Here is an 18100-nt window from a genome sequence, read left to right as displayed (position 1 = left end):
AAGCATAGGTGACTTAGTAACAACAAAAGTTGCCTACTATGCGCTGCTTGAGACACACCTCCGATATGGAATCATCGTATGGGGAGGCACCACAGCAGGAAACATACAAAGGTTACTGGTGCTGCAAAAACGAGCTATAAGAATTCTGGGAAGTCTTCAATACAGGGAAACATGCAGGGATTCCTTCAAACAACTTAGAATACTAACTGTTGTAAATTTATACATCCTAGAAGCTGTGATGCATGTTCACATCAAAGCACCAGGGGCAGCAAGAACCTATGCATAAATACATCAATATAACACAAGACATGCATCTGATTACTGCCTGCCTCGCCATAGGCTCACAGCAACTATAAAGAGTCCAAGCTATTCTGGCACCAAGATGTGGAACGCACTTCCTGAAGACTTGAACTTGAACATGAAAGACCGGAAACATTTCAGACAAACCTTCAAGAACTGGCTACTGGATCGACCATTTTACTCGCTAAACGAATTCTACGGAAGGAGGACCTAAGACCAACAAGACAACTAGACCTAAACCTTTATTTGTAGATGTAATTAACCTTAAAGTTTATGTAAATAAAGATGATTCGATTTGACTTGACTTGACATGATTGGGTATCTTTATACTGGCATGTGTGTTTCCAGTGATTTTGTTTTAATTTTCTTAATTAATAGGCTTTAAAGTTATGAAAACTTGGTTTCCTACATGGTACCAGACAAAAGAGGTACTTAAATCGATCTTGGATAAGCAAACTGACCCCAGGCACCCTAATTCTCCCAAAATATCTCAACTCTTCTGGAACTCAGACAAATTGATGGTATCTTACATCATTCTATTGACTCATGAACCTGTAAGGTTACTGTTGCCGTAACCTTACCGGTTCTTTTATCAACCGGTAAGGTTATCAAGTTACTTAACCCATTGCGGAACACTGACGAGATGGGCTCATCACGTAGCGGCCGGGCCTAACGTTGACGACATGATGACGAGCTCAGGTCGCAAAAGCGGTCTGCTTTTATGTTTCCCTCCAAATAGTTCTATTAATGTCTGATAGATCGGGCGATCGTCTTCACTTGCCAACTTAGAGTGTTTAACCCTCTCCCGCTCGCAAGGCATGAATCGGCACGGCACGGCCACTACATAACCACTGCAGCTTAAACGGCACAGATCGGCACGCACTGCTTTACCCAACAGAGCCAATAAGTGGTGCTCTCGAGTAGCAATAGTTTGTACTACTACAGGTTATTTGCTATCAGGAGACCATTTACTTTACTTTTACAGTAGATTTATTCCATAATTTTGCTATTTATATTAGTTGTGTGGAAACAATGGCGGGTTGTAGTCGTACACTTCGTGACAGTGAAATCGATCTTGTTATTAGTAGTGATTGCGACGATTCAAGTGAGTGTAGTGATGTACCAGAGCTTTTTGAAGTGGTTGGAGGTATTGAGGATGTAGTTCGGAGTGATCACAGTGGCAGGGGCAGTGACGGCGAGCCAGACAATGACCTTCACCAAGTAACTGTGCAACAAACAACCCGGCGCCCAGCTGTCCGTGTGCCACCTCTCTGGTCTCGTACAATCAACTACATTGAACCAATATATAGTAAAATAATTAATATATATAATTATAGTTAATTACAATGACAGAACGTCTGTAAGTTGAGGCGCCGCGTATTTTGACCAAAACGCGACCGGCAGAGCGAATTAATTGAGGTTAGAAGCACCATGAGTGCCTGGAAACAATGCGAGCGGGAAAGGGTTAACTACGGTCTACTTTTAGAGTTTTCAAAAGTTTTATAAATATCCTACAGATTGCAGTTGAGTGTCGAAGTTGAAAAATCATTCATATGAGTTTACTCTCTGCTTTTTAGCGCTTCTGATTGGGTGTTTTCCTCAGTTGTTATTATAATACTTTTGAGGTTAGTGACACAGAACTAAACGACACAGACTTACATGTTAGCGGGTTTAGTCTAGACAATGGCCCGGATGTTGTAATCGCTTTGCCCGAGCCGCTTTATTTAGACTATGATTCAGACATCATCCCTGCCACCCCGGAACCTTGCTCGCGTGTTATCGTTCCTACATCACGGATACCACAGCAGGCCCATATTCCATCTGAACGAATACCTTCACAGCTGAATTTTCTAGTATACAATAGCGAGCGATACGATGTGGCACACCATGGCTGTTCGTGCGGCCGCTGACCGTAAATTAATTCATTTGGTGCCCCGCGCACCAAAACAATACGATCCGCATTGGGTTAACTCATCTATTTTAAAATACTTACAATATTACAATACAATAGTACAATATTTACAATACTAAAATTTTTACAATACTTACATGTTATTACAATACTTTTATGAGTTTTTTTTTTATTCATAAAAATACTTTACCAGACTTCTTACTACTATCCCAACTGTCCCTTGATACCTGAACCAATTCCATTATCTGATCTGATAATTGAGTTTCAATCTTCCTGAATAAATGAATTGATTCTGAATACCAAACAGCCTCTTCATTCAATTCTAGAAATTCCAAATGGGAGCTAACACTTCTTCTACAACAAATCTTCTACAACATTGTTTCACTTAAGCAGTGCCAATACTGTGGCAACTTTTCGCTATTATTACGTGAAAACCGTTTAAGTTATAAAGATATAACTTGCACCAGTCTAATCCTCTACTCATAAATACCAATTCATTTTATATAGTTTATATTCGTAATATTACTTGTTCTCAGCTGATATTGATCCAAATGTCACACAGCATACAGCTGATGGACTATGCAGCTGGTGACGCGCTGCACGGCCTTGATGTTCTTTGTTGCTACTGTTGCTATGTTATTATGTAAACTAGTTGTTTATAAATGATTGTGATGTTGTGAAATCGGCGATCCTCATTCAAATTATATACGTGAACTATTACAGATGTAGATGATACTGTAAATATTACTTCTGATGATAAAAGTAAAATATCGGCAAATAAAGTATATGATATTGCTTCTTTCGTCAGATTTGTTTGTCAGGTAGTCTGGATTATAAACCGGTGGAATATGAGTTGGGTTGTTAAAATTGATAATGACAGTGAAAACAATTCAGCATTATCTGATATTCCTCTTGTCCAAAGAACTCATCAAACACCAATATGGATGCGTACTGCCAAAAAAAATAATATATATTTTACATTTTTATCAAAACACTTTTGTTGTGTTGTAAATAAGTATATGTATGTTATAATATTTTTGTTCACTACAAAACTGTGTATATATTTTTCACATCTACAGTATCTTACTATCTCAAGTCATTTGAAAGTTACATGGAGTGAAACTTGGAAAACAAAAAATTTACAATACACATTATTTCAATTTATGTACTAATAAAAAAACAATGCACTAGTAAGTGCATATTTGTATTATTTTACGTTTTTCTCTGGTTTATAAAAAATATAAAATTTTATATAAAATTTATAACACTTATCACTTAGCATTTACACATATTTACAAAAAAAAGATGCTGTGCAATGACAAAAACCAGTGTATCATTCTGGGAGTTTCTTATTATCAGTTGGAGGGTTAACCTAATACTACAGCACTTAACAATTATTGTTATTTCTATTACTACTCACCACTAAAATTGATAATTGATACTTGGTAAAAAGACTAATTATTTTAAATACTCTTAAATTTTTATTTTCTTTTTCATTTAAACAAATTCTTAAATTCCCAAATTTTCTAATTTTTACCTGAGCACTGAGCGAGGGCCTCTATCTTAGGAATGGGCTTGCTGACGGGCCAAATAGTGTTATCTGTGCTGATCTCCTGTCGGCCAGATGAAAGTGGTCTTGTCAGGTCTTCTCCTCCACTGCGTAGCGTCACGTCTACACTCTCCGGGGACAGCCCGAGCACAAACTACAACAAAGTGGTTTAGAGGCTGACAACGATGGAGGTTATTGTGTGCTTATTGATGAGCAAATTATTGCTGCCATCACAAATACAAATGAAAGCAGAGGTTATTCGGAGGAAGAAAATAATCAAGAGCCTGCCGTATTCAACCATACAGGAGTGGCATCAGATTTAGATGGAAACTACTCTGTTTTTATGGCTTATTTTGAGTGTCAATAGGAAATTACAACCATCCAAGCTACTTGTGTTGAAATGAATGCTTGATGGCAAAGTGCTTAAATGATGTACTGAGGTTACAAAACAAAAACAAACTAGCTTTTCCTCAAGAAGTAAATGGAAGTAATTCTCAATGTTTTTCCATAATGTAAAATATTACAGTGTTTATATGTTGTTTCCTCACAATAAATATGTTCTTTAATTGTTTGAAATTGTTTAGATATCTCGTAATGATTTGATTGTGGAGCTAATGGTCACAAGCAAAGGTACATTCAGCCACATACATAAAATCTGGTTGGAACTAAGAAAATGTCTTCATGCTAGTCTAATTCTTTTTCTAACATTGGGGTGGAGGGAGGGACATAAAAACAGACTTAAGAACCACTAAATTTGAGTGATTTTATGTACAAACTAAAACTCAGGTGAAATTCTGATAACTGTAGATGAATGGCCTGCATTATAATCAATCAACAATAATTAAGTCTATAAACTGAAATCTAGACGAATATTTCAAATTAGAATCAAAATTTGTAATAGGCCTATCCAATGTTAATGTTAATGGAAAAACATTCAGAATAGAGAAAGAAATGTTGGCAACAATCCTTCATTACCAAATGTAAACATGTAAACAATAGTTTTTTGATATCTTTTTTAGAATATTTTCAGTATTTTTATGAAAATTTAACAATACACCACAGTACTTTAGAACAATAATAACGATAAATACTAAACATATTAAATGTAATAGTTCATGATGTGTAGGTAGTAGATGACTTATAGTTCATTTTAAATAATTCCACTTGTGCTGGACGAAATAAAATAACTTTATCTCCCATTATAAAGTTGTTTGTCTGGTTGCACTTGAAAGCCTCACACACCCTCTCTGGTGGTTTTATATGAAGAACTTTTCCTGGTACTATTCATGATTTTCGAGCTCTGCCAGTTGTGATATATACAGGGTGGCGCATATGTCCGTGTCCCCGTAAATTGGGATATTTTGTTTTGATAGGTTGGTAAAAATGTTAAGGTGTAGCAACATGGAGTAAGTCCATTGTTTTCTGTTCTAGTGACTAATGTAAAGTGACGCTTTTTGCATCTATTATTTGTTTGTGTGTGTGTTTTAAAAATGTTTATAACCCAACGAGTTTACATCCTTCAGTTGTGTGGAAGCATAATAAAACATACTGTTATAATAATTGAAGAATTTAGTGGAAAATAACCAGGTGTCACGATACACTCGCCAGAAGGTAAATAAGAAATTTGAAAACACAGGAAGCGTTTTAAATGCTCCAAAGTTTGGTCGTCCACGATTAAGTGCAACGAAGAAAACCTGCAGACAGTTGCTCAAGCTTTTGTAACAAGTCCTGGTAAATTGATTTGTAAGGCATCTGCTGAACTAGAAATATCAAGAAGAATAGTGCAAAGAATGTTAAAGCAATTAAAATTTAAGCCATACCGTCCATCTTTACTCCAAGCGCTTCACGAGGATGATTCCGATAGGCAGTTGGAATTCTGTGAGACAATAATTATCCGCTCAGAAGCTGATCCAAATTTCTTGCGATGAATTTTGTGGTGTGATGAGGCATGTTTCAAACTAAATGGATGCGTTAATCAGCACAACTGCGTGTACTGGTCAGATTTAACCCTTACCGAGCCAATGACGTTACTAGACGTCATGCCTAAACTAGCGCTAAAAGCCAACGACGTCCACTAACGCAAAATCAATTTTTTATTTTAATATTATATAAAAGCATTTCTGGGTAACAAACTTAGTAAAAACTGTTAAACAAGGTTTATCTAAACAACAGACAACCGTTCGTGTCTATTTTGAAGGTCAAGGCTCTTGTTCGATCGACAAAAATAGCGGGCGGCCGGACGTTCATAGTCTCCCACAGAGCCAACGATGTCTACTGACGCGTGCTCAGTCCGCCTGTGGTCTTCCGTGAGGTTAGATGTTTATTCGCCCTTCCATTTTCGATCCGCGTATTTATCTTTTCAATTTTGATGTTAATCAATATTTTTGATCAATGTGCAGTGTAGTTTATGTATTATTATCGTGATATAGGGCTTTATTGTCAAGTTTTTTTTTTAGTTCATTGCTTTTATTTAATTTGTATACATATAAATTTTTACTATATTCTTTATATTTTCTCTAAATACAAATTACTATATGCTTGTTTTTTGTAAAATATAAGAATAATTGTGTTCAACTATTGTTAATTTTATATATGAACATATAGAATGTCAAAATTATATTTTTTCAGTGAAATTATGATTTTACCATTTTTTCGCTGTAAATTAACAATAAAGAGTGAAAAAAAAAATATTTTGTCATTTTTTTACCTCTTATGTTATAAGAATTATAAAAAAAAATTGGTTTTGGTATGTGGGAATTTTTTAATTTTTAAGGTGTATGGCTCTTAGGAGTAGTTTTGGTTATTTATTTGTGGCTCGCTAAGGGTTAAATCCTTATAACGTAAGCCAAGCAGAACTCAATGTGCCTGGTATGGGGAGGTATTTCAAGTACTGCACTGATTTATTTTCTTCAAGGAAATGTGCTCAGAAAGTTACGATTGCTGCAAGAAGAAGTAGTTCCCTAGCTCAGAAACAATCCTGTTTTCAATATTCATTCGCTCATCCGTACATGATGGTACCCCAGCACATTCGGTTTGGCACAAGTTCGAGATTTTTTAAATACCACATTTAATGAATGGATTGGTCACCGTGGTACAATCGATTGGCTTGCGCACTCCCCAGATCTGAATCATCCCATATGATTTTTCACTGTGGGATATTATAAAGGTGATTGTGTATGCTTTGTTGTATGCTATGTTAATAACAATAAACCTTTATTGCTAAAAGTTTGTGATTCTGTTCTCAGTCATTGTATGAAGTGTATACAAATTCAAGGTGGACATTTCGAACAACTGCTCTAACATTGTATGGTAATATGTAAATAATTTCATATAATGAATTTGTTTTCTTGCCTAAAAGTGTTTTATTCAATTAACCTATAACGCCTTTAAATTTATCTTCTGGGGAAACTGAAATATGTGCCACCCCGTAGATTCTTATTTAAGTTTGAGTATGGTTAATTTAACTAGAACCAAAATTGTTTTTGACTTATTTGAGGTGTCAGGATCTACTTTGAGCAATTCCAATTTGTCTGAAATTTGGAATCATCACTTGCACAAAGGTTTCATAAAACTAAATAATGATGAAATGGGAATTAATTTTTTTATTAGCCCTACTATACAGTTTTTAAATACATTAACAACATTTCAATGTAAAATACAATGTTATACCTTGTAGAACAGAGAGCATGCCAACCCCTTCCTGTACTCTGGACTTGGGTCTGGCTTCACATGATCAGGATGTAGCTCTGACTGTAACTTATTCAATACCGACTTGAGAGTTTCAGCATTCAGGAGTTGCTTCCCCACTGCCTCTTGTTCTGCAGCCGAAGCATGTACCTGACATTCAAAACTGTCTATAAGATCTCACTCCACAAATTTAAGAGGAACATCAATGAAACACTATAATTATCAAAGAGAAATAATAGGGCGGCATGTAGGGGAATCACAAGGTATATACATGGTTCGGTGGAGAATAGATAAAGTAAAGGACAGAAAGATAAAGTGAGGGAGGGAATTTGTAGGAATATGACAAGATTCAAATAATATGAAAGGTTGAAAGAAGCTAACAAAAAAAATATGTAGTAGTAGACTAGTTACTTACCACAAACCTAGACAAATTCCACAATCTGGTGAACATTTAAACCTAAGTTTATTATACAAAACTTTCAGAGTAGCTCTATGACAACCAATGGTTATCCTCCTAGGATAAAAGTCTGTGTTCTGGTGACAATGGGTGAATAACCATTGATTTGTCACTATCACCACTGTTATCAGAAATCCTAATTATACATGAATAGTGGGAAGGGTTGATTCAAAGTGAATGTTGAATTTGCTCCAGTTCACCTTCCTCTTAGTGCAGCGTCTGGAATCTGACGCTGTCATAGACTTGACTCCTGGAACCTGAAGTGATGTCCTTCTGAAGACACCCAAAAAAGTCGGTGATGAAAAAGCTCAAAATGAATTCTTTACATTGTTTCAACATCAGAGACACCTAGACTAAAAAGATATTGTGTAATCTAGGTGAAGAGGTATTCTCACTGTCTCACCAAGTGTGTCAGATTTCATAAGCTGCACTAGAAGGAAGGTATCGACCCTTCCCACTATTTTTTTTTGTTACAATACATCTTTATGTTAACATGAAACAATAATATGATTTTGAACATTTTTCATTGTTAAATGTTACAAAGAATGTCCATTATGTTATCTGTAATCCCAATTTCACAATGTTACAATTTTCTTTTTGTCTAATACTGCCTTTTTTCCCTATAGCAACCTTTCAAATACTTTCTGAAGAAGCTCAAAATGTTATATGGTGATTTCTGTAGCAAAATTCAATATTTAATATAGGCACTCTGCTGCACATTTCAAAATTTTACAAATAAACACAGTCTTTCATCAGAAATGACCTAATGGCAGCAATGGAAAGAATGCCGGTTCCACCAAGAGTAGCAAGACCCATGAGAGAACAATTCCTCTCTCAGCAAACTCCTGCTTGAATATATATAAATAATTTTGGGATGATAGTTTTTATTCTACCTCTCTAACGTGGATGTGGTAGTAGTAGAACACGTCCTTGCTACATTGTCCACATCTGCTGCTAGACAAGCAGAATGTTCTCTTGTAATCAAATTAAAACGTTCTGTTACCACATCTTTAAATAAGTAACTACGGAAATCCAAACATACATTTATTTTCTTTTATATGGTTATTTTTCTTATTTCTTCATGTCTGTTGGTGTTGCATCACCATTCATGAAAGCTGCATCAACGTTTTAAAATATCAACCATGTTAGAACTATTGAAAGTGTTTACCTGTATTTAAGTTGTGATTAAAAAAACAAAAATAGATGCTAGGTAAAGTTATATTCTGAGAAGTTGGTTCCAATTTCCACTTTATTAGAGCGTAATCTAGTTTTCATGGAATCAATAGAGGGATTTCCGCTAAGAATGGAATCAATCGAAGTTAACTAAACTTAACCCTTAGCACGCCGTAGACGGAATAATCCGCAATGTTTCTAGGTCTTATAACGCCAAAGACGAAATAATCCGTCGATCGATAAAAATATATTTAATTACTGTTTTTGAAGTTTATAAGCTCAATATATAGCCACAATACTAAATAATGTACTGGCTTGACCAAATAATCCAGTTTCAGCTGTCAGCTGGCCGCAGTAGGTAAGCAATAAATTGTTTTGTTGCTGGCAGCTGTTCTCCCACTTCCGTCTGTACGCCGATGACGATACTATCAATGGAGCACGCATTGTGCCTTTGGGAAGTGTTCTTGTGTTGTCATTCCTTATACAAACAGTTGTAAAAAGTTATTGTTATCATGTTTTCGGTGTTATAATCAAGTTTTTATTGTTTCTTTTCTGTTGTGTAATTATGGCTCATCACCCAGACGATTCTGATTATGACGATTTTGTTGCTAAAGTTTTGAATGCTACGTTTTCTAGTGCTTATAATGATGTGGATGAAGATGATATTAGTGATATTCTTTTAAACAATTATACTGACAGTGACGATAATGATGATTATACTGAATGTTAATATACAAAATTTTTTGTTTTTGTTATGATGACCCTAAATAGTCTCGAACACATAAGATTTAAGTAGATACTGGTGGAAATTAAAACTGCACCCTTTTTTTTTTTTTTTTTTTTTTTTTTTTATTCAGGTTTATTAAATCAATTCAAATGTCAATTATTAACCTTGTATTCCACCAAATCAATGTTTTGAACAACAGGTTAAAATTACTACTTCCTTTGGCATGGCACTTTCGATTTAATATGGGCTCACTGTCCTCTAAATACGTGTGTATAAAATATAAAGTCAAATAATATTCTTGAATAAATTTGAATGAAATAAATTAATAGGCTTCTTCTCAAAACTAATAAAATAATAATTATAAACTTCTTTCAAATAAAATTATCAAACAAACTAAACAGTTCTCAACAGGAATTTTTCACAAGTTCCTACAGGATATGGTGCAGCACCTGCAGCTCTTAATTTTTACTACAATCCCTTTAATTTCAATGAAATTTTATGTTCGACTTTAAATAAATTACTCCTTTACAATTTATATATATTATAGTCCTCACTCAACAGAATTGGATCGTTAATTTCAAAGTTTCAATTCCAATTTCAAATTAATTCACTTCTTAATTTTGCAAATTTCAAATTTAGAAAATTTTAATAATTCAGTCAAAGGTACTTAGCTCTTTGGTCGTGAAGGTCTTGGAGTTCGGTATTAAAATAATTTATACCGACGGATCCTACGCCCCGACACTAGTTTTAAACTCGCACTAAAAGACTTTACTCTATCGCTTCTCAACTCGGAATGGTAGCAGAGCGTGGTTTCTCGGCCTGCACCGACTACGCTCCTGTTCCTGCAGGCCTGTTTAAATCTCTCTCAACGCAGGTTCGCCCCCTAACAAAAGATTGAGTCCACTGTAAACTATTGTTTAGCATTCACTGCCATCAAGTCAGGTCCAGACCAGATTCCTAGCGCGTTGTGCCTGCCGCTGGATTACAATATAAATTTACCTTTTTATTCCCTATCCATTTACAATTCTAAAATAAGATTTTTGTCCTTTTTTTTTGCTAATATTTTTAATTTGAAATTTTATTTATTAAATTTTTATTTTTATTTAAAGTATACCATGTAATTGGTATAATGATGTTTCCATATTTTTCATCACATGTATGATTACTCTGTAACCTGAATTTGATTTTCATTTATATATACCATTGTTATGAAAACATACAATTATTTTAATGCAAGTATTACATTATTGTAAATTTTATTTTTTTGTGTGTGTTATTAGTCATTAGTAATGAATAAAAAAATTAGCTTTAAGGAATTTTCATTTTCATTTTTTTACCTTAAATGAGCGTAATCTAAAAAAATGCTAAATTTAAATCTGCATTCAAAGGGCTAAAATGTAAAAAAATAAAATAAAGGTGATACGGAATATATTATGAGTAGGCTTAAAATTCACCAACTTGGATGCAGTGTTTTATTTCTGGTGAGGCTTCACAGACCCATTTGGTTTTGAGTCCATCCATATTGTACTCCTTAAAGCTATTCCTGGAGGCAATTTTAATTCAAAATACAGCATCATGGCTCAATTACACAAATGTACTTACAAAGCTAGGACTGATTCCACCAAATACAATGTTTGGTCTTTCCAGAACTTTGAATTTATCTTTTTTGTCCACTTTGAAAAGAAACCCAGCATTTACATGCGCATGGGCATTCTGTGCTCTTGGTGTTATCTGAAATCAAACAGAGATTAATGAAAACTACATCATCCCAAGTTTAATAATAACCAGATATAAAATGCGAAAGAGATAAAGGACTTTAAAATGAATACAATTTGGGGAATAAATAGTCTACCTCATTACCTGTGATCCCCCGATGCCATGGTACCCAGTACAACTGAATGTCATTCCCTTGAGATAGGTATCACGAAATATATCAAAATTCAGGAATGATTAAAGTATTAAAATTTGTAATTTTAACAATGAACATTTAAACAGGCCCTTCTTCCCGAATTACGGCAATCAGTTTCCACACATTTAGAGGACAGTAAAAAAATATATTTGCTGAAAATAATCTACAACATGAGTTTCTTAACAAAGTTTAGTAATTGTTTTTCATGGAATATATTAAAATATAATTTTTGCAATCAGAGTTGCAGTCACCAAATACGATATTAATCAAGTTTTTTTAAAATTACTATAAAAATTCTACTTTTTAAATGGCCGGCTTGAGGTTTAGAAAGATGGTTGAGTGACTGTTTTTCTGCCAAATTACTTGACTCGTCCAATCATACACACTTGTCGGGTTCACAATCGTGTACCAACTCGCCTTTCTAATTTTGCTAGTATAATTCAGTCACTTTATTTTCTAATTTGCTGTAATATCACTAAAATTGAAGAGTAAATACAATGAATATTCGTTCAAAGTGTTTTAAAATAAATTTTATTGTTGACTTTTGGAAAACCCCTTTTATAGAATAGATTGTTTTCAAGTAATGTTAATTTGAAATCAAAATGAATTATTACTTTACCAAACTTAATAATGAGATTATGTTAAGTAGTAGAAATTGTGAACTAAAGAATTTAAATAAGATTTTTCTAGTTCTATTATTTAACATATTATATTATTTTATAAAATTATATGTATATATTTAATTTCCTGATTGTGTACTAACTTGGTACGACAACTTTACTGTAACCGTGACATGTCAACGATTTGTAAAAATCTGTAAGGCAACAAAAATTATTACTTGCCCTCCTGCTTGAGTAATTTAACCCTTCAACGCGTTTTGCCGTACTAGGTACGTCATGGAGTAGTCGGTTATTTTTGTAGCTGTAACAGACGACTATCGAATGTTTTTCAATGAAAAATGTATACCAATCGAAAGGAGAAGATTCAAACTTTCGATTAATTGAGTCGATATCTCGAAAAATCGATCTTTAGAAAAAATATCTGAGAAATCAGCTGCATTCAAGACGACGTCATTGCCGTGCAGCCGATCGTTTGTCAGCTTACGTTTGTTGTTGTTTACAGTCATTGTTAGTGTGATGGTTATGTTCAACTGACATATTTTTGTGTGTTTTACGTTCCTTTGTTTAGTTATTATTATTAGTTTTTTACAAGCTAACTATATTGTTTTGAAGAAGGAAATCCCGTTTTGACAGGAACAATTTGTTGTGTTTTATAAACATGAGTTGGGGATGGTTTGTAGGTTAGCTAGCTTTTAGGGAAATTAACCTAAAGTAGGTTAATTTTGTTTAATTTGGCTAATTTTAAACACTAACAACAACATAGAAGTATAATAAAATAATTATAAATTTGGGTAATTTGCTTATATTATTTATAAAACACAAAATCTCTAAAAAACCGCCAGAAAAATCAACGCAGGAGGGAGTATGACCATGAAAAAAAAATAACGCGTTGAAGGGTTAAATCAGTCCTCAGGTATGATGTACCTTCCCTATTATTGCGTTGCCAATTTTAATAGAAATTTATGAATTATGTTTTAATTTAAATTCTAAGAAAGTTGGTTTATCAAAATGAAGGTTTTCTAAGTACAGCATACACTTTGATATTTATTTAAACATGGACAGCTGCACTTTTATTTCATCTGTTGGTCTCACAAGTTATTTGATTTGACTCATCTGAATATAGAAATAGCGCTTTTATTTATTTTTATTTTTAAAACAGTTCTCTGATTACTATAGAAAATAAATTAAAATGGTAATATGAAACCCTAGCTTCATTTGACTTACAATTGTCTGCATGGCTTACTGTTTCCACTTATTCATGTTCTATCAATTAGTCAAACTCAAGTTTACCTATGAACTATAGCTACTCAATTTTCCAATCCTACCTTAAATGTTCTACAGACGTAATGGTTGCTATCAAGCGAAGGCATAATGATTTTCGTTATTAGCTTCTTGGTCATGTCAAAGTCACGATACTCCTCTGGTGACATCACTGACTCCTGTTGCATCACGTCCTCTAAAATGACAAGAAGAATTTATATTTTAAAATTTCAAATGAGATGTCAAATGTTATAAGAAATAAGTATTGGTAAAAATAATATACAGATAATAGGTCAATCAAAGGTGTGTGTGTGTGTGACTTATAAAGCTAGACAATTGGTGATACAAAGTAGAGTTTAAGGTGGTGCCATCTGTTTTTATTAGGTTATTTTTTAATTTCTAAGTTATAGCCCGAAGTTAAAGCAAAGAAAAGGGGTAAAAATGTTCATTATTCCATAAGGGGCTATAAACATTTAAACCATTAACAATAACTAGGGTGTGTAGCTGGGCGCGCGCGCGCGCGCACACACACACACACACACACACACACACACACACACACACGTTTGCAACAGGTACGTTCCGAGGACGCATGTCCCAGACCGATGTTTAGAGGACCTGACTAAAACTATTGAAATTTATGGATTTTTCAATTAAATATTATTTCTAAAAATTAAATAAAGATGAATCACTGATACTCGTACTACTATCTACAATATTTAATGTATGTTTTTTCACATACGTTCTGAGGACATTATAGGAGTTGGTAAATTACCATTGTAGGGAGCACACACACAAAACCTGAAAATGTATCGACGAATAGAGGACCTTTGAATCAAACCGTCGAAGAGGGGACCTTTTAACCAAACCGTCGAACAGAGGACACACCAGGGGACTTTTTTACTCTCATGTTAACCCTTCGTACGCTGTAAGCGGAATATTCCGCCGAGTAAATCTAACGCGAAACGTTCTAAGCGGAATAGATCGCGGAATCCCCTGACAACGCAGTATATTTACGTTAGTTCTACAAATTGCCGCCAGAATGCTTGAGAGTGAATATTTGGTGATCTAATATTACGCGATGTGAAGCGTGACTCATCAAAACAGCTGGAACCAATCACAACGGAAGCTTTTGTTTGCTTTGTCAGCCCGCGCCATCGCCAGTGAGCTAGCTATACGCTCTAAGCGGAAATACTCGCGCGTGACAGTCAGCGGCCGGGGGCCGCTATGTACTGTTGTTGATTGTTTATAACCTGCTATACTGCTTTAGCTGTCTATTATGCGAGGTTATCCATATAGATAATGTGATAAACTATACATCTATGTAAAAAATGTGAGGCCAAGCCTGCCCTCCACCCAGATGAGTGTTTTGAGATTTACCACATACAAGTCCAATATTAGTGTGCCTTTTTTATTTTTGTACCATTTTGTGTTCTTTATATATTTTATATCTGTCATGGATTTGTTCCCTTCATTATCTACTAATGTTGTATAAATAATATGAATTACTGTTGTGCTAACTTTTGCTACTTTCAGAAATGTTTTATTGAACTTTATATATTGCGTGTATATTTACATGTATATAATGTACTCTCATATGTAAATAAAATAAAAGCAATACAAAAACTATTATGGGTTTTCAGCAGTTGCAAGACCAATAAACCTAAAAAAATATATAACTTTAAAAAAATTAAAAATTATTATTTTTTTTTTATTGAGCATTAGAGCAATTTTATACAAATTGCTTTCAGCGTACGAAGGGTTAATTCGCATCAGGTGTCATTCACCGTGAAAATCATCCGCTTAAACCAGGACTCACGTGATGTGTACATATATGAAATCCTGCAGTATGTATGAGGAATAAATTTATTATTATAATAAACACCTCAATACTCTTTTTTCTGCTTTCTCCAACTTCAAATACCATCTTGATCCTATGCTTAATAATCTTGCCACTAATAAACTACCTTACTCTTCCAACGACTCGACTTACTTTGTTATGTGATGTACCATTAATGAAATAATTTTAAAATTCTTATTATTGAGGAGCATACTAATATATAAATAATGATGGACTTTCTAAATTTTGAAATGAAAAATATACGAGGTTGTAACATATCTGGTAATTTACACTGCAGCGTTTTGCAAAGAATTTTTAGAACAAGAACTGAATTTTCTGAAATATATAAACTACCGCTAATGTAAATCGAATGTATTACGTTTGTACCAAACAATACAACCTTATCAAAATAACCAACGTATATATGAAAAATAAATACTAACACATGTCCGGATATAGGAGGCTACAGAAAGTTCTACAAATGTTATATCATATCCAGCCCCTGGCCGTGTGAGGTTGATTGACTTCCGTTTCCAATACGCACGGCCCCTCAAAATGTTTCTACTGTTATTCTTACATTTTTTACCTTATTTTGAGAGTATCACTATAGTTTTGAAAGTGGCAAATGATCTACTTCTTGCTAGTAATTTGTTCTTTTTTATACAATTTCTGAATGATGACAGTTTAATTTACTCTTAACTATGTAATTAATATTGTAGACTCATATTTAACAGGTAAGGCCTATTGCACTGACAATGAACGATAACAATAACAATATTCATACTGTTAGTGTAGCGTATAAATGTAAATTAAAGCAATCAGAATATTCAAAATGAAAATTATTGTTTTACTGATGTTCAAGTGTCCAGTACTTCTGCTGCTGTAACCACAGATGATTCGAGTGATCTAACTGCTTCTAGAAAAATTTCCAGTTCTTAATCCTCCTTAAATGTTCTAGATCCTAGTTCATTGGTCAATTTATCTGTTGGTTCAATGGGTTTTGTCATAAGAATTCTTGTCACACAATTACTAGCAATGAAAGATTGTATTTTTTTAAAATCCAAACGTCACTAACCTGATAAGGTAAAATAACATATGTTATAGTAGCCGTTTGGCAAACGGCAAAAATAAGTAAGGGACTGGTTTATGTATTCAAATACTCTCGTAAAGATAATTATTCCAAAGGGTCAATGACTGAAAAAATCCTAACCGGGTTAAATAACACAAATAAAGATTGGAATGTAGATTAAATACAAAAACCTACTTCTTACGAGGAGGCTAATCTTTCAGTTTTTTAGGAAACGGTTATTTTATGAGAGGAATTTGGATTTTAAACAACTTTAAAACATGTTTCAATAAATAAATCAAGGAAAAAGATTCTGTTTTGGCTAAAAAATTATCGAACCGACCTATGTGGTGACTGCAGTTGAATGTGTACAATTCAAAGGCTTTGTTAAAGGTATATTAGATGAAGAAAGAGAACCTCATGATAAGAAGAATACCAAGCCTCCGAGGAATCCACTTCTGGAATATCTGCAACTCATTCAATAAAATAGTTGAGAAAACATTTCCAAAATATAGACACAGCTTTAGTCATTCTTTTAGCATTATGACATGTAACGTATGTGGAGAAAGATCAATTAGCGTGTTTAAAAGAATCTAAAATTACTTGAGATTTTAGATTGTCTAGTTTTGCAAGTTTTGTTGCGAATGTGAGCTTTTTTTAGCCTTAGGCATTAACGATTTTATTACAAGTTTTGCGAACCACATTATGCTATAAAAGTGAGTATTTAGATATTAGATTTATTATGAGTATGGAGTGAGTGACGATCTTAATCACTAATCTAACTGTATATTAATTAAGAACTTGAGATTTAAATTATTAGAGAATAATATGAGAATTTTACGATCTAGAACTGTAATACTAATTTATAACATAATAATTTTAGCGGTATTATTAATTTTCACAAATAAATATATTTGGTAACTGTTTGATTATATATTTTCTATAAATATACAGTGTTCCAACTGTTTTGGGTTTTGTGCTAGATTTGTAAAATAAGATTATTTAACTGGAGAATTCATTATTTTAACTTATTTATTATTTAAATAAAAATTTAGTAGCATATATGTGCATTTATATTATGCTCTGTACATTGTATGGATTTTAAAAAGTAAAATTAAAATAAACGTTATGTTATAATTTGGCATATGCTTTACGCTTTAATTCTATAATCGTGAAGTTACAACGTAAATGCTAACGTCCATCAATATTTTCCAATCGGTGTTAATCTTAGATATCTGAACTATTAAACTTGTTCAAAAATAAGATTGAAATAGGGTATAATTTAATGCTAAGACGATAGAAAACATTAATAAAAATTTGGGCACACACCCTGAATTAGGTTTTTGAGGCGAAGCAAAAGATCTAATTGACGCTGTGCTGTGGCGTAAATGTAATATTTGCCCAGCAGCATGAACAGTGACGTGGTTCTCGGTCACCAGTCAATCAGTAAACAGTTAAACCACATGTAATAATAAAAAAGTTGGCTTGCTCACAATGCTCTGATCTGACAATCTCTTGGGAAGTTCTAACTAGAGGGCAAGGGCTGCTTGGGTTAATTTGGCCTAGAGCTGTAAGTACCTTATGTACTGTCCATGATAAA

At 33.6% G+C, this 18100-nt stretch overlaps 1 protein-coding gene across 2 annotated transcripts in view; it reads right to left on the bottom strand.

Moving 5' to 3' along the window:
• The window catches only part of LOC124369924 (xanthine dehydrogenase-like), a 292507-nt gene that overhangs the window by 124805 nt on the left and 149602 nt on the right, over nt 1-18100 (bottom strand). For both annotated transcript variants that reach the window (XM_046828119.1, XM_046828118.1), the window contains exons 9-12: nt 13660-13790; nt 11408-11536; nt 7431-7598; nt 3750-3915 (exon numbers count right to left, since the gene is read on the bottom strand). In XM_046828119.1, the coding sequence (XP_046684075.1) occupies nt 3750-3915; nt 7431-7598; nt 11408-11536; nt 13660-13790 (594 nt within the window). The remainder of the gene's footprint in view (nt 1-3749; nt 3916-7430; nt 7599-11407; nt 11537-13659; nt 13791-18100) is intronic.

The sequence above is a fragment of the Homalodisca vitripennis genome, chromosome X (assembly GCF_021130785.1).
Source record: "Homalodisca vitripennis isolate AUS2020 chromosome X, UT_GWSS_2.1, whole genome shotgun sequence".
NCBI classification, from domain to species: domain Eukaryota; kingdom Metazoa; phylum Arthropoda; class Insecta; order Hemiptera; family Cicadellidae; genus Homalodisca; species Homalodisca vitripennis.
This window is presented reverse-complemented; position numbering and strand designations above follow the sequence as displayed.